The 24472-nt window shown below is 37.3% G+C and overlaps 1 protein-coding gene across 1 annotated transcript in view; it reads right to left on the bottom strand.

Annotated features, from left to right (window-relative positions):
• LOC144221090 (3',5'-cyclic-AMP phosphodiesterase 4D) overlaps positions 1–24030 on the bottom strand; it is a 354077-nt gene extending 330047 nt beyond the window's left edge. Inside the window, exon 1 of the mRNA XM_077751451.1 lies at positions 23840–24030. Coding sequence (XP_077607577.1) covers positions 23840–23928 — 89 coding nt within the window. The 5' untranslated portion in view covers positions 23929–24030. The remainder of the gene's footprint in view (positions 1–23839) is intronic.
• Between the last annotated feature and the right edge of the window lie 442 nt (positions 24031–24472).

Below are 24472 nucleotides of genomic sequence, written 5' to 3'. Positions count from 1 at the left end.
AGAGGAAAAAAAAAAAAAAAAGCACTAATTCGTGTCTAATGACTTACTTACACTTTTAAGTCTTCTTTATTTTTTACAATTTACTGTGAGCAAATTCCGGTAAGGAGAATAAAGGGAGAAGACTGGTTTCAGCTCTGAGGACATGAGGGTGTGCGGGGCACAGGAAGGAGACAAGGATGAAGGGAGAAGGGGATCTCAAAAGTAAACTGCCTGCATCAGTCACTCTGTTGAGCCTGCCTACCCCGCTCCCACCCAATTCTTAGGTCAATCAAACGTGCATGCTTCTTAAATTGTCCACTGTTAGTTTTTCATATTTTACNAATTCTCAGTCTTGCTTGTTCCAACAATCTGATCCATTACCAAAAGCTCTTCTACAGAGGATTTTTTGAAACTGTACTCAGTGATTGGTACATTTACATTGTATTAGTTTTATAGGTAGCTTTGTTAAGAAGTGAAAGTGAAGTGAGGGCAGTTAATTGGCTATTTTAAATACATAGGTCTGCAACATTAGGAATCTTATCTTTATAAATTTAGCAGCCTATCTAAAGTTATAGTTGGAGTCTAGAATGTCCTATATTGGGATATTACACAGACAAATACTACTAAAGTGAAATATCTTCCCTTTTGTTTAAAATGAAAGAGTACTGGGGGGCCTGGGTGGCTCAGTTGGTTAAGCTTCTTGATTTGGGTCTTGAACCATGAGATCCAGCGCCATGTACAGCTCTGTGCCAACAGCCACAGAGCTTGAGATTGATTCTCTCTTCTACCTCTATTTGCCCCTTCCCCACTCCCCACACACCCTCAAAATAAATAAACCTTTAAAATAATAAAACAGTACTAGTTGACAGTTACCTCCCAATTATTTTTAGAATAAGTTGTATGAGGCAAGCACATCAACGACTAGATTTGTTAAAGGGTTTACAGTTTCTTTTCTAAAAATTTTTAATGCTTATTTATATTTTTGAGTGACAGAATGCAAGCAGCAAAGGGGCAGAGAGAGAGAGAGAGAGAGAAACACAGAATCTAAAGTAAGCTCCAGGCTCTGAGCTGTCAGCACAGAGCCCAACGTGGGGCTCAAACCCACTAACAGGGAGATCATGACCTGAGCTGAAGTCAAACGCTTAACCAACTGAGCCACCCAGGTGCCCCAGAGGGTTTATCGGTTCTAAGAGTCTCAGTTTCTCCATTCATAAGATATAGTTAATCTTTATTATATATTTGAAGTAGTCATATAATCTAAGTTTTGCACTACTTATGCAGAATATTTTCCTAACACTTGCTGACTGTATTTAATACATTTTATAGGAATTTTATTTCTTAAATTTACATATTCAAATAATATATATTACTAAAGAAAAAACTTTCAATGTTTAAAATGTTTTCATTTATTTATTTATTTATTTATTTATTTATTTATTTTTTGGGAGTGAGAGAGCACACTCAGAAGCAGAGAAGGGGCAAGGGGTAAGGGAGAGAAAGAATCTTAAGCAGGCCTCACCCTCAGCAAAGGGTCCCAGATGGGGCTCAATCTTGCAACTGTGAGATCATGACCTGAGCCAAAATCAAGAGTAGGGCACTGAAGTGACTGAGTCACCCAGGGGTCTCAATCCTAAAGTATTTTCAAAACTACACTTTTAATCATCAAGAAAAATTTAATATTCTAAACAGTAAATCAGAAAGCATGAATTTCATTTGTTCATGGGTGTGTACAGAAGACAACTCCAGAGGTTATGGTTGATTAGTATTCTTTGAATAAAAAGAAAATATAAGAGATTTAGGACCCTCAAATCTTAGTTATTCTCTTCAAGTACAATCACAGACTTGGTGAGTAATATTTTGAGTTAGGTAGAGTTAATGATTCTGTTTCCTTACTGGTATCTACAAAAAAAAAAAATAATAACACCTATATAAACTTCTCTAAACCCTGAATACAGAAGTTTTGGCTTGCCATAAAAAGAGGTTATAGCTATTTATTTATTCTATATTTGTTTTTATAAAACACAGGATATTTAAAAAAACATTCCAGTTTTGCCCGAATAGAACTTGGTAGCCAAGAACCTATTGTTGTTTTCCATTATTAGCCCATTTTATAGTTTCTTAATGGACTTGCTAATATTTTGTAAAAGAATAAGTACAGGTGAGGGACATTCATAAACCCACCTCTTTAAGGATGATGGCTACAAATAGCAGCAACAGAAGTAGTAAACATGTAACATTTATGGGGTACTTACCATATGACAGGAACTATAGAAAGCATTTTACAATATTATCTCATTAATTCCCACAGAAACTTTATGAGTTGGGTATTACTATCATTTCCATATACAGACGGGGGCGCTGAAGAAAAGAGAGGGTTTGCAGCTCTTAAGTGAAGGAACAGACCAACCTGGTCTGACTCTAGAGACCAGGACTACGCCTCTCTTGGATGAACTCAGTATAACCTATAAACAATTCTACTAGAACATTCAAAATGATTTTATAAAGTAATTATTTTTCTTCCTCCAAAGTGACTCTTAGGAAATTCTGAGAGGGCGTGGAGATATTTTAAGAGATCATAAAAGCATTAGCCTAAATCTAGGAATGGCATGAGAATCTTCCTTTTTGTGAACTTACTTACCTACCACCTCTATTCCCACTCTCATTCATGTTATATACAACACGTTACTGGAAACTACTTTTCTTTGGTAGTGGGGAGGGATGTTGCGAGGAAGAGACTGGGGGAAATCCACAGGTGAAAAATCAAAACCACTGGTTTCATATATGATTTCATGTGCATGTTTAAGAGAATCTCTCAAGGATTCTTTAGGTTCCATAATCTCTGAGGGCTGCCAGAAAATATTGCATCCCATGATACAACTTTGTATTCCTATGTTATGTCACCAACATGTCTTACTTGATTCTCACAGAAAACTTGTGAGCTGATGAGGAAAGTGAAACATAGCCTTACTGTACAGAGGCAAAGATAAAGATCCAAGACTATACGGTATGGTTCAAATAGCACCCAAAGCTAGCATCTAGGTTCTCAATCCCAATCCCAATCAGGTTTTCATGAGTGCAAAGGTCATACACACACACACACACACACACACACACACACACGTGAGTCTGTGTAGTTGTGTGTATAGTACTTATGTTTATATATATGGCCTATGGCTTGGTGAAAACAGTCTTCTCAGTGAACTACATTTTGCACAGGAAACCAAGGGCTCAGTAATCTCACATCCTTGTTTAGTGTATTTTAGGATTCATTGAAGTGTCAACTCTAAAGGAGCTGGTTATCTCAAAAGAATGTCTGGCTAAGGAGGGCTGGAAGAATGGGTGTCATTAGCTCTTGAAACTTGTTACCACTGAGCTCATGTTCCTAAATGGTTTCTTTCTGGGAGGAAGCTGGAGGATCATGTTCTGAATCCAAGATAATCGAAGTCAGGCAGACATGAAAGAAGTGGGATTTGGATACTAAGCAGGAACTCCAGTATGCAGCTTTCAAGGTCCCAGAGACATATGTGTCTCAAAGATATGCTCAGTTTCCAAATATAGAATAGCTAAATAACAAGGTTTTATTTTTTGTTTGAACTCTTAAACATTTCTCATTGCTGTAGGAACTATTGACAGCAATCTCTGTCCATGATCCTTGATGGCATTTTAGCACAGTTTATAGAAAAGAGTCAGAAAATCAAAAATAACATAAACTAAGAAATATAGTATGACACTTCTGTCCATTAGGTAACCAGCACCAACTGTACAACTGTTATGTGTCTGAGGACGACGATGTATTTGTTAAAATGCCATCGCATCTCCAAGTCCCAGGTTCTTACTTAGAAGTTCAGTTTTATTAGAAGCAAACCCTGCTCTACGTCCACTGAAAACAGACTCCTAGTAGACAGTGATGAGTCAAAATATGGATTTCTATGAATCTCTCTGAATCACACACTATGGATATAATAACTAAGAAATGCATCTAAGTATATTTTTAAATCCCAGGTTCGATTCTCTGACCAATTTAGAAGTGAGACATCTGAACATCACATTACATATATTCCTCAATATTTCATATTTTCTCAAAGTCATTTTTGCTTGTAATCAATAATAAAGATCAACAAGAACAGGTAATAGGAATCAGTTGTATATATTTCAGTATTTCCATACAGCAGTGTTCTCTAGATGATGGATTCCAGCATGTACAGATGACATCAAATAAATAAATGCATCTCATGGAGAAGGGGCATTCTGTGGTAAAATAATTTGAGAAAAAAATGTACTAGGTGCCCCTGGGTGGCTCAGTCGGTTGGGCAACTGACTTCTGCTCAGATCATGATCTCACAGCTCATGAGTTCAAGCATTGCATCGGGCTCTGTGCTGATAGCTCATAGCCAGGAGCCTGCTTTGGATTCTCTGTCTTCCTCTCTCTCTGTCCTTCCCCTGGTCGCACACTGTCTCTCTCTGTCTCTCTCAAAAAGAAACATTAAAATTTTTTTAAATGCAACAAAATTCAATAGTTTTTCAGTACTTCCCAGTGTCTTTAATACGCTAACAAATGGATAATGTACCATAGGGAAATGGAGCACACAGCTTTTCTGAAAACTATTTGAAACGCATGAAAGCATTATGCTGCAGAGCAGTTCCAGGGACCAAGGAATCACACAGGGATGAGTTCCTGTTACAGGTCAAAATTGCTGTGCAACCTTGAAAGAGTTAATGGAATACAGTAGCCCCTCTGCTCCCCCACTTATTTGCGGTTTCTCCTTCTGCAGTTTCAGTGACCTGTGGCCAACCACAGTCCGGAAGCAGATGATCCTCCTTCTCACATATCTTCACAAGGTCAGTGGTCGCCTAATGCTACATCACTATGTCTGTGTCATCCAGCTCACTTCATCTTGTCGCGCAAGTATTTCATCATCTCACATCATCACAAGAAGGAGAGTATAGTACAATTAGATACTCTGAGAGAGAATACATTCACACAGCCTTTATTACGGTATATTGTCATAAACTGCTCTATTTTTTATTAGTTGTTGTTAATTTCTTACTGTACCTAACTTAGAAATTAACCTTCATCGTAGGTATGCATGTATAGGGAAAACACGGCATATATAGGGTTTGGGACTATTCATGGTATCATGTATCCCTTGGGAGGCATGGAACATATTCCCCTCTCCCCCCACCACACACAGATAAGGGTGGACTACCATAGTCTAAGTCTTGATGGCTCGAGTTAAAAAAGTTTAAATTTTAAAATACTGGGGACCACTGCATTATATCCTGACATTCAAATGCATCTAGGAGCTTCACAAATCCCCAAATTCACTAATACCACTATAGCATATACTTTTCCTTTAGAAAATTTACTAAAACAAATACTCTCATTGAGGCTTTCCCCTTGTTACTTTATAGAAATGTTTTCAGTCTTCTTGCCTTGCCTGGAATCTGACTTCCATTAACAGCTCCGGTTTACTAACGTTTTAATTCTCGCTTGGTGAACAATTTTGCACTGGTGGAACATTTCAAAATTATTTCAAACCCTTTTTTCTCCTGAACACAAGCACACTGTGGACTATGGTGGATTTGTTCATAGAGTTTATTATTTATCACTTTAAATTTCATACTTTTTTTTTATTTGTTTTTCTAAGAATTATTTTTTTAGCTGTTTTTTTTTCCTTGTAACTTCTGTCTAGAGTAGTGCTGTTCAATAGAAATAGAATATGAGCCATGAATGGGGACCATACATGTAATTTTTAATTTTCCAAAAGCCACATTATGAAAAGTTTTTTAAAGATGAGGTGAAATTAATTTTTTATAGATTTTATTTTTAAGTAATCTCTACACCCAGCATGGGGCTCACACCCACTCTGAGATCAAGAGTCTCAGACTGAAACTGCTCTGCAGACTGAGCCAGCCAGGCGTCCCCAGGTGAAACTAATTTTAATAATATATTTCATTTGACCCAAAATATGCCAAACATTCCCACACATACAAGTAATCATAATAAAAATTACTAATGAGATATTTTTCACTTTTGTTTACACTGAGTACTTGAAATCTGTCCATTTTATACGTCAGCACATCTCACATGGATTAGCCACAGTTCAAGTGCTCCTTGGCTACTGGCTGTCTTTTTGGAAAGCACAGGTCTAGATTAGCAATCAGCTTTCTTTGGGGGCCATTTTTCTACATAGCTACAAGATACACTGATACAAAGAGTTACTGCATTTGCAAGGAAGAATGGATAATGAGAAAACCATATTATGATGTGGATACTAGATAATCTATAGGCTTCTTTAATAGTTAAGTAACTTAAATTCACTGAAGAGCTTAGCTGTACACAGGCTCATCATACTACTTGATACTAAGCCACAGAGTCCTTTATAATATCTCAGTTCACTAAAGTCAAGGGGTTATTGTCATTGATTTTCAAGTACAAAAATCAATAACAGCAATTTGAAATGTAAAAAAACATAAATTCTGTAAATATATGCTGAGCATCATTTGCATATGTAACACTTGACTAGGTCCTGATATTTTGTTATAGTTAATAGATATGAGAAATGCAATCTCCCAGGCAGTGGTATGTATGTACATATGTACACACATACATACACACACCTACACACAGACACACCCACACACAAACATACGCATATATCTCCAGAAACATACATGCATATATGCATGTATGTATGATACAAATTCCACTTATTTTTTATAGTTTATTTATTTTTGAGAGAGAGAAAGAGACAGAATGAACAGGGGAAGGGCAGAGAGAGAGGAGACACAGAATCTGAAGCAGGGTTCAGGGTCTGAGCTATCAGTGCAGAGCCCTATGCAGGGCTCGAACTCAAAAACTGAGAGTTCATGACTTGAGCCAAAATCAACAGTTGGACACTTAACTGACTAAGCCACCCAGGTGCCCCATAAATCCCACTTATTTTTAAAGGGTCAGTGGTTGGTGATTGTTACTTCCCCTTCCCCTTCCCTTCCCTTCCCTTCCCTTCCCTTCCCTTCCCTTTCCTTTCCCTCTTTCTCTCTTTCTTTCTTTTTAATAATAGGCATTATAGATCAGAAAGCAGAGAATCATATTTGCTCCACTGCCAAACTCAGTTGTGGACACTGAAGCTTACTCTTGCAAGTAATGAAAATTAACAGAAACCAACTGCTTCTATATGCCACACTACTGTAAGGGCTATGCATGCATCATCTCACTTAAGACAACAGTTAATGATGTAGGTACAGAGGCAACTGAACAGAGAACCTTGAAAAAGTTTAATAAATCCCATATAACCCACAAACGGAACAGTCACGATATGAACTTAGGAATCTCTGCTCAGGCATGAAGCTAAACTACTCACTTTAAATGCATGATGTTCTAAACACTCTCTTTCTAGATAATGATTTGTTATCTAACTGTTATTAGGTACTTGAAAGCAATGCTGATATTTCTTATGACTTAAATATCTCTGAAGATCTTAATGGGAAAGGCAATACTTAGTTTCATACTTAGCATAATCTCTCATTTTATTTTATTCCAAGATCTATCCAGGAAAAGGCTGAGAGTCTTTGCTCATCTCTAACAAATACCAGAATCTACAACATGTGGCATCTCTTACCAGGATGGTAAGTGGTTTTATTCATTTTTAATGTGGATATTTGGTAGTCTACTGGTTCTTGAGAGATGACAGACATGCTCTTCTTTGAACTGTGAATGACTGTATTTGGACTTGCTTCTTCAGGCTTTTTACTAATTCCTTTTTTTATTTGTTAAACTGATATCTTAAAATGATCAAATTTATACTAATAGTACCTAATAGTACAAAATAGTACCTAATAGTACAAAAATTTTGTTTTGGTAACGTGAGAGAGTTTAACTTACTACTAGTTGGACATACATCAGTTGAATCAACTGAACTAGTAAATAGCCCACTGATTTCACAACAGTCCATTTGAAAGTAGGCATCAGGGAGGTTTCTTTCCTGTAGCACCAGAATATACATTATAAGGTAGACAAAATTAGTCTTCATTTTCATATCCATCCTCTTGCTTGTTCTTACTAAGGGTATCAAAAAATAATTACTATTATTCAGAAGAATAATGCTAGCATTATTTGGAAGTCTCCGAACCTCTGATTTAAGCAACATATTTCAGAAATGAACACATAAAATTTAAGGGTTCATATGTCTAGCAGATTATACATACTCATATATTGGCTAAATGAATGACTGGATTGTGTGTGAGTTCATAGGGACATTGAACTATTCTTTGATCTTTCATTGAACTATTCATTGATCATTCTTTGATCTTTCCTGAGCTTGGTGTTAATATCATCAATATTTGTTTGATTATGAAGAAGTATCTAGGCAAATACTCTGGGTCATTTATAGTTATTTTAACTTTCATAATGTTATTTCTATAAACTTAAAGGGATAGAGTCATTATATAGTTTATGCATTCAATTTCACATGAGAAGGTTGAGGGATATGGAAGTTAAGTAACTTGCCTGATAAATGTATGATGAGCAAAGACAAGCATGAAAATCTAGTAAAATGAGCTGCTGCTTTTTCAATCCAAAACTGGTAGAGTTCATATTACCATTACCATATAAAAGTAACCTAAAAATGTGGAAGAGCTAGGATTTCACCACTATGATAATAGAGAATACTTATAATGAAAATAAGAAATCATATTTTGTGTGGTGAGTTACATAATAAAAGTAAATGAAGTCTGATGTTGGATTGGAATATGAAAAATTATATTAGGTCTTCATATAATATACAAAATAATTTATGGAAAGCACTTGTTCATAGGAGTTATAATAAAACCCTATCTATTTAGTCATCCTTTAGTTTTAATTTTCAACCAAGGAAAATTAAAAAACAATGTCTTGGCTCATGCCTTCCTCTCTGCCCTGTCACTGATCATAAAAGACGAGTAAAAATGCTTGAAACATGGAGGTGATGGGCATGGAGGAGGGCACTTGTTGGGATGAGCACTGGGTGTTATATGGAAACCAACTTTACAATAAACTATTTAAGGAGAAAAAAAGAAACATGGCCAGTGATCACTGAATTCTTAACACAAACTTCCTGATATTTTCAGTAATATATGATACTGGTCAGTTTTTCTCAGAAATATTATAAATTTTTCACTGAGGATGTAAACAAAGTTGGAGGATGGGGCCAGGTTTCAGACTCAGTCTCTTAAATACTTAATTTAGATAAGTCTTAGAGTTTTTATTTAGTGATTTAAATAATTCATGGAAAAACAAATGTTCTGGCACCTTCATTCTCAACATCTCCCCCTCCCACAAAAAAATTCAGCTTATATTTCATGTCTTTCATTCTCATCTTCCCTGTCATTGGTGTTATCTTAAGACTGTTTCTATCAATTGAATGAGGAGTAGACAATTAAAAGCTGCAGACATTATTTATTTTAATCATTTACAAAAGTCCCCATGATTCATTTTTAGGGTCTACATAATTTGTCAGTGTATCAATGTATTATGTTATGAAGTCTCCATATACTAATAAGAACTAGGATTACTTTTGGATCCTACTAAGAGACCACAATTGAATTTTGACTGATTTCACATGGAGGTAGACATTTTGTATTCTATTTGCAAAATTTACTCCATCTGAAAAATTTCCTTCCCCTTCCTCCTCCCCCTCCTCCTCCTCCTCCTCCTCCTTCTCCTCCTCCTCCTCCTCTTCTTCTTCTTCTTCTTCTTCTTTTTGAAGGAGGCCATTACTTCTACACACAGAAAGATTGACAGCATACACCTGGCCCAGTTTTGAGGTTACTTCCTCAACCTTTGCCTCTCCAGCCTGAAACCGTGAGCCACAGATTTTGGACCCAGAATGTTGCCTCCTCAGTGACATCTGCCATTATAACTGGTCCTGATAGCTTCCACTAGCTGAGCCAGCGCTCCTTTGTCTCCTGAGTTAACCTGTGTGAAGGCAACCGTGGTGCAGGTCTTCCTGTGGACCAGATGCTCCAGCCTGGCCATCCTCTTGATAAGGGAGAGGGATCTTCATCTGCTGACACAGGGCAGGCGGAAGACTGCCAGCTTGATAGGATCCATACCATGTGCCATCACTACCAGCTGAGTTTTCTTATTTTCCGCCAAGATGGTGACAGTATTACCCCCTGCTGGAAGGACTGGTGACCTCTTAGTCTGGATGTCCCCTGTGCACTTCCTATCTCCTAAACCCTTTCTATTCATCCTAGGGTCAAAAGACCAGCATCATTAGGACCATCTTGGAGCTTGGAGGGATGCAGAATGTCAGGTCTTACTCTTGACCTACTCAGTCAGAATCCGCATTGTAACAAGATCCTCAGGAGATGTGTGTACATCCAGTTTTTAGAGGCATTGGCTTAAGGCACAGAATTTAGTGTTTAATTACAAAATGTCTTATTCTTTTCAGCAAAAATATCAGTTTCTCTTCAGTTTCTGGTGCCAAGACTAAGCTATTCACTTTTTAATTTTTTTTAATGTCTTTTATTTATTTCTGAGAGAGAGAGAGACAGCATGAGCAGGGGAGGGTCAGAGAGAGAGGGAGACACAGAATCTGTAACAGGTTCCAGGCTCTGAGCTAGCTGTCATCACAGAGACTGACATAGGGCTCGAACCCACAAACTGTGAGATCATGACCTGAACTGAAGTCGGACGCTTAACTGACTGAGCAACACAGGTGCCCCTAAGCTATTCACTTAAATATAATACAATAATTGAAAACAAAGAAAGAAAAAAAAAGCTTCCTAAGGTAAAAATAAAGCCTGATAAACATCATGCTCTTTATTTTATTTTCCAAAGTTTTATTTTGCTGTCAGATTCTTTTACAAAACTCTCTAAGTTCCCCAATGGAGGTCAACCACTATCATGCCTGGTGGACCCATCTGCATTTGATGACTATAGGCTGATTATCTTCTTCAAGGATGATCCGTACCCCTAGCACTTTCCTTTCTGTTTGAATTTGGATATTTCATATCTGTCCTATCCAACAGGCAGGACAACAGGGAGTTGAAAACAAAGATAAAACATCCTGGTCTTCTTTAACAGTTTTGTTAAAGATGTGATAGTTCAAAACACTGGTTAAAGTGAATTCTGTGGACTTTTAATTGACTACGGCTCAGCTATAAATTTTAATTTACCATTGATGAAATAATTAGCTATCCTAAGCTGTGATCTGGTACATACTGGAAATAGATTTTCAGGATCTGGAAGAATTAATACAAGTCCCACTGGGATCCAAGGAATTTTATGCACCAAGAAATGTTAGTTCTGAGGATTATATTTTTAGTGAAACCTCATTTCTGAGGAATTGAAAAGTGAAGTTCAAATATAACAACTTCAAGAGCCCACTAAGGTAGAGATTAAATTTTAAAAGAGAACATTATACATCCTTAACTCATTTCCTAATTTTCAAGTCAGGTGACCTTATATAAAAACTCTTATTTCCAAACTTCATGATTTTTTAAAAAATTTTTTTTCAATTTTCTTTTTATTTCTGAGAGAGAGAGAGAGAGCGAGAGAGAGAGAGAGCAAGCGAGCAGGGGAGGGTCAGAAAGAGAGGGAGACACAGAATCCGAAGCAGGCTCCAGGCTCCAAGCTAGCTGTCAGCACAGAGCTCGACGCAGGGCTTGACCTATGAACCATGCATGAGATCATGACCTGAGTCAAAGGCGGATGCTTAACCTACTGAGCCACCCAGGTGCCCCTCAACTTTGCATTTCTAAAACATCCCTTTGTCATTTCCAGTTGTCTCTTTTCTCATCCCACTATTCTTGGGGATTTATACTCTCCTATTTCCTTACCATCACTTTTTCATCTGTAGGATTTCCAAAGGTAGCAATTTCCCAAAGGTTGTGTGAGTTTGCTTAAGCTGCCCTACCAAATACCACAGACTGGTTTAAACAAGGGAGACTTATTTTCTTACAGTTTTGGAGGCTAGATATCCAAGATCTAAGTTTCAGCAGGTTTGGTTTATTCTGAGGCCCCTTTCCTTGGCTTGCAGATGCCTGCCCTCTTACTGTGTGTTTCCATGGTCGGACACCCAACCGAATGAGCCACCCAAGCGCCCCAAACTTCATGATTTAAAATATCTGTCCAGAGAGGTGCCTGGGTGGCTTAGTCTGTTAAGCTTCTGACTTTGGCTCAGGTCATGATCTCTCAGCTCGTGAGTCCTACCCCTGCGTCAAGCTTTGTACTGACAGCTCAGAGCCTGAAGCCTGCTTCAGATTCTTCATCTCCCTCTCTCTCTGTTCCTCCCTTGCTTACGTACTATCTCTCTTTGTCTCAAAAATTAACATTAAAAAATTAAAATAAATAAAATATCTGTCCAGTAATAAAGTATACATAGTTTTGTGTCATGAAACTCCAAGAATACATTTCTACTGCCTTAACTTTCCTTTGTGTTCTGCTGAATATGCCACCAATTAGAGAGATTTAGGATTGGATTTTGAAAACTTCAAGAAATAGGAACCACAGTTTTACACATGCTAAATTTCTTCAGTCATTGTCTAAAATTAATGATCACACTTTGACATGGTACAAACTGAACCTGGGTCAGCTTACTTACTTGATGTACCAGAAGCCAGACTGGTATCATAAATCAGTTGATGATGCAGCTTTAGAGGAGATGACATACAAAAGAGGATTATATGTCACCAGGATCTTGACATTAAAAAAAAAAATAAAGACACAATGACAGAGAAAGAGGAAAAAGACTAAAGGAAATGTACTGTATCATAACTTATATTGCCTATGTATTTGCTAGTGTGTTTAAACAGGTTAGGTTGTTTAGGAAATGTCCAAAACAACTTTTCTTTGAAATAATATGGGAGGGAAAACCTCATTTAAAGTGAGCATAGGATGTATAGCTAGAACTAAAAGTAGGAGATGAACATTTTAAAATAGAATAAAATATTATTAATTGTTTTTGCTCACAATGGTTATAGTTGGGTTGACAAGTGAATCTGGACAAAATGTAAGAATACGATTATAGATTTAAACTGAATATGGGTCAAAGACAGGGTCAATTCTGTTTCTGCACAATGTGTCAAGTTTTCTACTAGTACTTCATTCCATAGGTGTGTTCTATTCACCATGAGGAGAAACAGAACAGGAATGCCTCACTATTCCTGGAAAACCAGGTTTTATAAGTCAGAATGTCCATCTCCTAGGTAATCATTTATTAAGATGCTGTCACCGAAAATGGAATACCTAGATGGCCTGCCCTTTGGCGAGCATGTGGAAAACTGGAACACTGTCTAAGAAATAATATAAGTGGTACAATCACTTTGGCAACCTATTTGGTGGTATCTAAGGACATGCATAAACTGCAACCCAGAAATTCTACACTTTGGGATATATCCAGCATATGTATATGCACTCAAACTGTATTACAGAGACACCATGGTCATTTGTCAAGTGATAGATACTAGAATATGCATAGCATCTCTATTCATAATAGCCTCAAACTAAAATACCCATCTATATATCAACAGTAACATTAATGAGTAATTGACAGTATATTCACTCATGAAATATTACCATGAGAATGAACAATCTACAACCACACAAAATATAGATGAATCATACTATTGCAGCGTTGATGGGAAGAAGCCCAAACAGAAGAGTTTATATTGTATAATTTCATTCATAAAAAGTTCAGAAATAGGCCAGAAAAACTTCTATGCTCTTAGAAGTCAGGAAAGTTGTTATCTTTGGAAGCATTATGACTGCAGGGAGCATGAAAGGGTATCCTTGGTCATGTTTGATTTCTGGATCTGAGGGCGGGTTATATGAATATGGCTAAAGCTAAACATTTTTTTTTTCTCAGCTAGTTGCACATTCACATCCATCATCTTGAACTGATAGATTCTCATAGAGGGGTAAGGGCTACATATAAATAATCTAACAATGAAAGAAAGTCCCTTTCCTTTTTAGCAATACTGGTTGGGCAAGATACTTAATTTTAAGTCATCTAGAGCTAACACAAACATTAAGCCTTTCAAGTTCATTTCAAAACACATGGCAATTTTCTCCCCTGTGAAAAATTTCTTCTTTTCCTTTCTTGGCATTTCTGCAAGTGAGATCTCTCTGATATTTCTGTTGTCTTATTCCAGGAAGAGGAAGATTTTCTTCAGGAAGAGGCACCTGCGGGTGGTTGTCCCTGAGTATCTCAGCCAAGGGTTAGGGGAACACTGCACACCAGAGAAGATGTAGAGTGTCCTTTTCCTCAAAAAGGGCACACAGAACAAAAACACATCCACCATGAGTAGCAGCACTACTGGCAGCTGGCAACCGCCTTTGCTTAAGACATTTTGACCTTCATAACAAATGGCTAAAGAAGGTTATAGTGGAAAACAGTCATTTTCTAGGAAATGGTAAGTATATAAGTAAAACAATTACAGAAGCAATAAAATGTGTTTGTCTTTCAGCTCATCTGAGATCAGGGCAGTGAGGCTTTGTAGAACTCATGGATGAGAACTTTTTATCAAGTACAACCCAAAAATGGCAAAAGGATTTTTCTGTTATGGTTTTCTCTCCCCTACGGTGACCACTCTTTCACTAGAGAATGCACTTACATCATGAAATTAATGTGATTCCTAAACAGGACACAAATCTTCCCTTTAGATGAGAACACTAATCAGATTCAGCTAGTTTTTCATTCTCTACCTATCTAAACACTGCAATTATGTGAAAAGGCAAACCTCTGGTAACCAAGGATACTTTACAAAGTTAAACTTCTCTTCATAGACAATCCATTTTATTATCCTATATAAACAAATTCTGCCACTGCATTCCTTTATGCATAGCAACTTCAAGTGGATAATCCACAAATTAATTAAAGACAAGTTAATTGCCAAAGGGATCAAGCAACAAGCATTAGAAGCATAATATTTACAGGCGCCATCCTAAAATTTATGTGTTAGAGAAAAGTTGGGCTGACTAGCTCTCCCTCTAATCCAACAATTTAAACTTGCATGATTACTTTTAAAATAAAAAAAAATGCATCGCATAATTTCTCCTAACTTATGACATCTATATTTTTGGGGCTGACATGCAGAGATAAACCAAGCCAAAAAAAAAAAAAAAAGGTACTACTATAGGATATATTACTGCCAGTGATTTTTAAATTTCATTTTTTTAAACTTTAATATTTATACTCATGGAAGATTTTGAGGATTACATGAAATAATATAAAAGAAAGTATGATACCAACCCCTCCCCCTTCTTCTCTTTACCAGTTTACAATTAAGGAGAAACAAACACAAATTCACTGAGGAGATAGGAGTCTGATCTGAGCAAGAACAGTCAGAAATGATGTCAACATCCATGTGGCTCCATTGCCTCGGTGCAATTCTGAGTTATGCCTCGTCTGCCTAGGACTGCACATGTACTCATGGATATGTGAATGGACATACTTCAATTTATATGTAACAAAGAGTCGTTTTCTTTATGAAGCCTTCCTTGATTTCTCCAAGTAGAATCTCTTGTCCCAGTATCTATGTTATTTTACTTAGTTGCTAACTTGTTTATTTTCTGCTTTATTCCATTAAGATGTAAGCTGTATGAGAGCTAAGACCTCATTCATTTTCCTTATCATTGTATACCTAATATAAGGTCAATACTATCAAGTGGCTAATAAAGCAACAGACATAGCGGTGTGCTAGAGCTGTCCATCCTAGCTAAAAAATCAGACTCTTCCACGTTCAGGAGTATTTCTTAATTGGTCATTATACTTACAACTATAAAAAGTTAAATGATATAAACTTATTACTAAATAAATGATGTTAAAAACAATAGTAATTAAATGATGTTAAAAACAATAGTAATAAACATTCAAAACTCTTCAGTTCCTAATAGTTGACTACACTGTTAAATTACGTACATTCTTGAGGTCATTTACATCGACGTATCTGCGTGCGCTACAGTGCACCTCTTGCCAGCTCTCCATTCGTGACCTCTCCAATTTGAAATGGGATGCTGGGAGGATTTTTGAAATCAGCAAATATTACAAATTGGCTTTTGTTTTGTTTTATTTTTTGGTGTCTTCACAAAGCTGGCTGTTAACATTTACCAGCCCGTTGCTGAAGAGTTCGTGAATGAATCATTCATCTTTTAAGTGAGTTCTAATTACACTGAGTGATTTGTTCATGGACACATTAGCTATTAATTTATTCCGTTAGCCCACCACAAAGTTTATCTTTTTCGGGTTCGCTCTCAGGTGTTCTTTTCAGAATGAGGCTTACATATTTGTTGCTCTTGGAACGTCTGCCTTTTGCATTTGATTGACTTCCCATAATTAAAGTAATATGTATGGACTCTGTTCACAAGTCCACCTTTTCTCTGCAATATTTTAGTTGTTCCCTTCCAAATTTACATTATCGTTAGGTGATGAATTACACAATTTGACAAGTGTATTAGTTTCATAATGTCCTCTCCCTTGCAATGAGGTTCTCTTTTGCTCTGAAACACAGTAACTCTGGGTACATATATAACTCAGCCTTACAGAAATTCAGAGGTTTTCTTCAGTCCTTTATTAAGAAAATTAGAAAACTTCTTCAATTCTGGTCCAAATGTGAAAAACACAATGGAGGTTAGCGGGGACACAACCAAGGCAGGAGGTGGGTATTTGGCAGTGGCAAAGCACAGAGGGGTCACACCTTCACAGTGAGAAGAAGCAAAGGATGGTGTACGGATGTTCCCTGTCTAGTAAAGTGTTTATTATTTGCTATGCTCAGTCTAAACAAGTCCTCTCTGGGCCACTTAACTAAGGTACTAGCCCTTCTTCAGTTTCGTGACTTATAGCCAAAACTTTACTAGGCTAAGAAGCATAAAATCAACATAATGACAATATTATACATTTTATTAGCCATGAATTAAACATGGATACTCACATCCATTACGCATTAAAACATGGTATAGTTTTAAGCATAGTCGGGCTCTCATGTAGACCCTCAGATATACTCACAGGCATAATTACAAAGTCTTAGCAGTGGAAGGTGTCTTTTCTGCTGCTGCCTCCTTGATTTCTGCATCTCCTGCCAGTTCACATGTGACAGGGCTCCATGCAGGTGTGGAGCCCACAGGCACCTCAGAGCACCAGAACTTTTCTAATCATCACACACAGTGTGATGTCTTTCTGTCTGTGCTTGCTGTATGCGCCATCTTGATAGTGCAGAGAAATCATAAGCCCTATTTCCCCTCTTTATCTCTGTTTTGGGTCGGCATTGCTAATTGCACAGATTCCTTTGACTGTTTGAAGTATGGCTTTCTTTCAACTTAGAAAATCTCAGGTAATGCCTTCCGCAAAAATCCTATTTACAAAAGGCCCTTCCAAACCCCTCTTGCAGCTGTTGTAGGATGGCATTTTTAGATTTGTAGGTAAAGTGTCTGAGTTTAGCCTTCCTTCTAGAGGAGCCTTTCTAGTATTTAGAAGCACATCCTTTCGTGGTGGCTACCCAATTCCGACTCTCGCACACCCCCCTAGTTTCAGAGAGTGGGCACCAAACCATTCTACTTGTTGCCTTACCAAACACAGTGAATTAGATGGGATCTACAATGAAGTGAGGTGGTGGGACACTGGAGAAAACAAAATTGTGCAGAAGCACACAGAGCCATGGTTTGTAGGTCTGGCTGTGACACCATCAAAATTCATAACGTGGGGTCTCTCTAGATCTTTAGGGTTTTCGATGTAAGATGATGGGTTTCAGCAGATGAACTCTTGATTCTCTCCAGCTTTACCTCTCTATTCCATGAATGTGGGGAAAGGAAGCAGTTATCTCCATTCTTGTCAGCGGTCTGGAAACATTTGCTGACAGTTTCACTCATTCAACGCATATGCATCGACCACCTACACTATGTCACATACCCTTACGGGCATTAAAGAGATGGGGAAAAAAAAAAAAGAAGGCAAAAATTGCTGTCACATGGACCCTACTTTCTAGTACTAACAATAACTAACATTTATTTCAGTGCTTTCCTGCGCCAGGAATTACAGATGGTTAACACATTTAATCCTCACAACATCCCATTTTACAGCTAAGGAAAGTGAGGTAATAAGGTCAAATAACTTTCCAATGTCTCACAGCTGTGAGTGAAAACATGGAAATTTGAACCTCAGCTGTGTGGCTCTAGAGCCAGCCAGGTCCCAACCATCCCACACCACCTTCCAAAGATGAAGCTGTTTGTACCTGCAAGCTGCCAGCTGCACGCCACTAATTTGTAACCAAATATGGCCCCAATGATAACGGTTAACCTATAAACCCATCTGACTAAGACGCATCACCAAATTGGTGAAATGGTAAGAGAACTGTGGAAAATGCTATAAAAGAAAGAGGGAGTAGGCAGCCCACTGTTCTGTACTTATTCTTGCTGTGGGGCACAACGGCTTTTTGAAGTAGGCATTTATATTTTCCATTTATAGACATGGAATCTACTAATGGCAGTGAGGGAAATTGTTCAGTCAAGAAAGCAGCAGAGTTGGCATTCACACTCCACATGTTCGGCTCTAAAGCCAAAGTCTTTCCCCCTATACTTGCTACCTCTGTCTACATGTGCAGTGATTGTTAACCACTCTGCTATTCCTATAATGAATGTTATGCGGCCTATAAGGTAACTATTTCTTTTCCATCTTCAATAATGCTCCTATTACTTCCAGTTTGTAATATCATTAAGAGACCGTTTTAATATTCAGGACAGTGCCAGTGGAATAAATAAACATGGGACAGGATGAAGTTGACCTCTTTAAGCTCAGAGAATCTTCAGGCTCCACTGAACAGCTGGCCAAGAAGAAACATTTTGGCAGTAAAATAAAACCACGTGACCAATGTATTTGGCCAGATGATATGAGGCAGATGGAAGCTCACAAATCAAAACCCAGTGAGAGGATAGGGCCACTTAAATCACGGATTAGGATATGTGTGTTTCTTTCTTTGTTTCATAACATAAGAAATACTTACATTGTGATATTCTTGCTCAACGCTCCTTTAAACCAATATCAATTAGTTTAAATGACCGTTTCGGCATTATTTGGTAAGTTTCTATTTTCATTGACCACTAAGCCACATTCTACATCAAATTACAAGATTATCTTTTTCCAGGGAAAGATTCAGAGGTGAACCGAGGGGGACAGTAAATCTATTAAGATTGCACCTCTCATTATGGCACACTCCTCCCTGTGTGGCCAGGAAAGGATTTGCTCAGGACACTAGAGGCAGCAGAGGGACTATTTAGAAGTCTAGGCTCTGGGACAGAACGCCAGGGTCCAAATGTGGGCAAGTTTCTCAAACTTTGTCTAGTTTCCTCAACTGTAAAACAAAGGCACCAGTAGATCTACCTCATAGGGTTGTTTTGTGGGATGAAGTGAGATAACATATGTACCTTACTGGGAACATGGCATGGCACATATAGGGGCCTAATAGAAATTAGACCTTATTAATTACTTATTTATTACTTATCTTATTCCAAACCTTACTCTCCTCGTGCGCGCGTGTGCCTCTGATCCCTGAACCTTCAATTCTTTCTCCCTTATTTGGTGGCAAGTATTTCTCTTCACTTACCCTATAGAATTAATGGAGATGAGCTGTGGGACACTAAAAATAGTTATCACATCTCTTTCATCTGAAAAACTTTACAAAAATGCCGTGCAATAGGAGGCATAAATGTAGTACTTAGAAAGTTACATGCCAGTGTACTGATTTGTTGGTGGCACTCATTTCCCTCCCTAAGGCCTGGGTTCCAGTCTGCTTTTCTAGTGGGTACTGCTAGGCTTACTTTGACAACCACTGAAGCGCTACTGCTTAGGTTTTAGTCTTAACACAGTAGTTGAGACCACACTCTCGTCTTGTCCCTGCTTATGTCTGCTTCTATCAGGTGTCCCGATCCAAGCTGCAGAGCTGAACATAAATTTCTAAGAGCACAGGGGATGATTTAAGGTCACTGACGGCTTTTTGTTTTAGTAAATATGGCTTCATCTTTTCATGACTCTAATAAATTTGTGCCTTTATTTCTCCATCTGATTGTTAACCCTCCTTCCCACTGATCAATCTATTTCATGTTAAAAATATTTACTTGTGAGCCCTTCTACAAGAAGTACAGGTATGCACAAATAATTTTAATTAATCACCTATTCAGCAGCGCTGTTAAAATGCTGGGGGAGTGATGTTGATGTTGAAACAACTGGCAAAAAGGATATTTGATTTTTCTGAGAATTTCATTATTTAGAATATTCCAGGACCCCTATTAGTATAAGAGACAAGAAAAATAGAACTGCTTTCTACTTCTGGCTTGTTGGATGTTAGTGGAATCATCTCTGTCCTAAGTGTAACTTGGATGGTTTTCTCTTGTATTTGCATACTACCCACCCCACAGTCACCACATAAAATGTTTGTGTGTTTTTCTTCCTCTTTTTTTTTTCTTTTAATGTCCCTTTCTGAGAAGAGGGAAAGCAGAAGCCTTTCTGATTTGCTCTGGTTGGAAGACAAGACCATCTTTTGTATGGTAACTTTCCATTTAAAGTTTCCTTGAACACTACTATACTTTCAAACAATAACATTCAGACAAACAAAATGTTCTAGTGTTGTTCCCTTGCAGAGTTGGCAGAGACCATCAACCTGCTAATTCTTAGCTCCTCATTCTTTCTTTCCTTCTCAGATCATTCTCTTTCCAATTTTTTAGGTGCTATGTTTAAAATTCCAACATAAATTAACACATTATTTCCTCAAACGTAATGTGCTGAACATATCATTCCCTTTTCTCTCTCCATGAAGACATATATGAGAGATGTGGCTCTAAGTAATGATTGGCACTCATTCCAAATCTACAGAGGAAAATTAGTCCCCTTACTATGTAATCCTCTTTTTCTCTCTGTATCAAATCAAATGTGGCTTCATAAGCTATATAGTAATCATATTTGGCTTTTTATAAAAATATATTTTGCCCACAGAAGACAAAAATTTTGTCACTGCTGAAAAACCACTTTCAAATCTATTTTAAGCATTGTATAACTGTCTAAGATTGCACTTCTCAGGGATGAATACTCATCTAATGTGTATGATTTGCTCTTACTTTAACAAATCACACTCTTTAACTGAATTGCACAGATTCTAGGCTTGGCTTTCCTTTACCCTAAATGCTACAAGAAAGTGAAAACAATGCCAAAGAAAACTATTCCAGGTTAAAGGTAAGTGTACCATCAGTCACTTATTCAGTCAGGAATTCATGTCATTCCATCTTCAAAGAAAAAATATTAGACACATTTGAGGATTTTACAGAATATGAAACATTTTTCTTGGGCCAACAGTCTTGTAAAGGAGAAATTCAATGAAGAAATTGGCTAATTAATGCTCAGTTATTTAAGTTGCCTTAATAGTGAAATCATATCCAAACCTTCTCAAGGGTCAAGATAAGCTTAAGCTACTTCCATTTTTTTAAGGATTGCATATGTTAAAAAAGAAATTTTAAAAAAGTAAAAAACAAGGTTGTAAACTTGTGGGAAACTTTAAACCTTTATATTAGTTTAACCCCTTTAACCCCAGGAATACTAGGCAATAAAATTGTGCCATTCAGAAGATAACTGTAAAATTTAAGTATGTGTGTGTGTGTATGTATGTATGTATGTGTGGGTTTGTACACATACATACATTGATTAATAGTGCACTTAAGGTGGTATGACCTGTTAAAGTTTACAGTTAGATGATAAATATCTTTTTTCAGTATTGTCAGTATACTGCTCTAGTTGAATGCATGATTTTTTTGAGCACTGACAGATCTCTGAAAATGTGAGACCAGAGTGGCCAACTGGCCTCTTACTTCCCTAACCTTCTCCTGGATGCCTAGCCTGTGATAGGACCTGATTATTTCAACAACTTGACTTTACAAATAAAGGGGTGATACCAACTAAGGTCGTATAGCAAAATGCTTCATCAATTACGCATTAACGGCACTCCTGTCACATGTATGGGAACTTGTGGCCTCAAAGAATTTACGGTCCAAATAGAAAGACAAAACAGGACCCACAGAACAGTGAAGATAATTCATAATAAATAATTTAATTATGACACAGGCAATTCACATTCACATTAAAAGTATACTAATGAGGGACAAAGTCTCTCAAGCACCAAAGGAGATTGGCCCATGATGGCGATTCAGGATATCAGTCTTACCTCTTGTTATGAAAGAGGCTTGATAGAACTTCACGATATGGAAAACTCATCTTTAGACATTCCAGATCTGGCTTTATTTGACCGAAAGACAATGAAGATAACTTTGCCAGACTAAGGCAAGTTGCATAATATATCTGCAAATCATACAGAAGAGCTTACACTGCATTTTTTGAGATTTCTAAAATACTAGTCCAACATGCTATTCCTTTCATACTACCCAGTAGTTAGGCATGTATGAGAGCCTGGGACTTGTTACCAGATCTCAATGATGAGGAGAGTCTAGAAGCCAACATCTATTGGAAACATGCACTGTAATGTTACATATCTTTGATGAGCTTAAAACAATTATGAACATGCACATGAGAAGCATGAGATGCAAATAATAAGCATAAGATGTGGACCAATTAGAATGTAAAGTACATAGTAGGGCATATAATATCTAATGTCGAACTGTATTCATAACTAATAAAGTAATATAAATAATAAAAATACATGGTCTTTATTTTGTCTTGAAATAGAAATAAATGGAAGTCCTACTTACAGTTTTAGCTGTCAACTTTTACTTATCCCTTGTCAAATTTTGCATATGCATTGTTACTATAGGTGAAGTTCATAATTTGATTTCTCTAATTTTATAGTTCCCTAATAAATTCCAAGGGCACTATCTTTCATACTGTCTAAAACAAATAATTCCAGTGAATTATTTTAAGCCACAATTTGAATTTTTTATGCAAGTAAATCAGAACACATTTTAATTCAACTTTAATGCATACTTCTATATAGGCCTAGTAATTCCCAAATATGTTACATTTGGTCTAAATAAGAAAGACATTCTCAAGATTTTGTGAACAGTTTCAACTATATTTGCTCTTTCTGAAACAGCTTTCACTGCTGCAGACTAACCAATCAGAAACAAAACAAAAAAAATGTGTGAAGAATCAATCTTTTCCTTGTAAATAGCTAGCATAACCAGGCAAAGACAGAAATCAAAGTTTTTTCTCACTGTCTTCTTTCTTTTTTCTAGTTGTTTGGTTAAAATAAGCTAACATGGATGTAAAACAAAGTTGTTATTGACAAATTATTGAGTTGGTGAAGTCAAGATTTTTCAAGTGATTTCTGCAGAAATCCTTAGAAATAAAAGATTAACAAAACGTTGACTTTGATTTTATGGGGTCTAATTCTCCTGGAAAAGATACTTTACCATGTCAATTTGCCCGGAAACCCTTATAACAAGATTGCAGTATTTCCTTCTTGTTGCTTGATTGACTGTTTAATAAAACAAAACCCCTTTCCTCACCTTGAAAGATTAACTGAAAGTTAGAATGACTAGTGTTGGCTATATTGACTCCATTAGGTATGCTAATATCCTTGTTTTTCAGATGCCAGTAATAGAAATGCTGTTTTTTTTTTTTTTTTTTTTTTTTAAGTTCACCATTTGACTCTCAAAATCAGCTTTTAGAGTTAGTCAACTTCCTGCTATTTCTCAGGTTCCCACACACCCCGACTATTTTAAGGTTCATTTCTTTGTCACTCATATTTCGTACACTACCAAACTAAAGCATGTTACAAGTTAAAAAGATCAACAAAGGGCAAGTGTATATTTGCAGGGGGAGGGGGCTAAAGCTATCGAGACTGATTTAAAAATTTCTTCCCAGCCACAAAAAGTAAAGAGTGATACCTGTAGGACTTTGAGAAACGCAATCTCGTTCTGGCTCTGGCAGGTGGTCCTGGCACTGTGACTCCATGAAGATCCCAAAGAAAAGCCATTTGTAAGGAAAGTGCCAAAATCGCTGGAAACTGCAGAAAATCAGAGTTGGTGCAGGGCCCGGGGGCCAGAGGGCCCCACCGCGCCGAGCAGGAGGCACCGGTGGCTGAGTGAGGGCATTTCCTCTGTGTGGTGGTATGCGCTGACAGGGAGGTGGCAGCCTGGCTGAGGCAGGGGTAGAAGGGATGGCCAGGACTTCCTGCTGCATGACACTTGCCCTTTGCGACAGAGCTTGCTTCACTCAGACCTTATCTCATTAATACCATGAACAACACTCTCTCACAAATTTGTTTTTCAATACAGTCCTGATTAAACAGTATAGTTACATGGTGCTCCTGAAAAGCACACTACACCACACACACACACACACACATACACACACACACACACACGCACGCACACGAAAAGTATGATAGAATGCAAGCAGACCTTTATATCAAGTGCAAAGTTTTTCTTAAAAAATGTAAATAGAAAGTCTTTGTTAAAAAGAACTGATTACATATCTACAAGGGGGAAACTCAACAAAGATTACTACATTTCATACAA

The sequence above is a fragment of the Crocuta crocuta genome, unplaced genomic scaffold (genome assembly GCF_008692635.1).
Source record: "Crocuta crocuta isolate KB4526 unplaced genomic scaffold, BGI_CrCroc_1.0 scaffold91-1, whole genome shotgun sequence".
NCBI lineage: Eukaryota > Metazoa > Chordata > Mammalia > Carnivora > Hyaenidae > Crocuta > Crocuta crocuta.
This window is presented reverse-complemented; position numbering and strand designations above follow the sequence as displayed.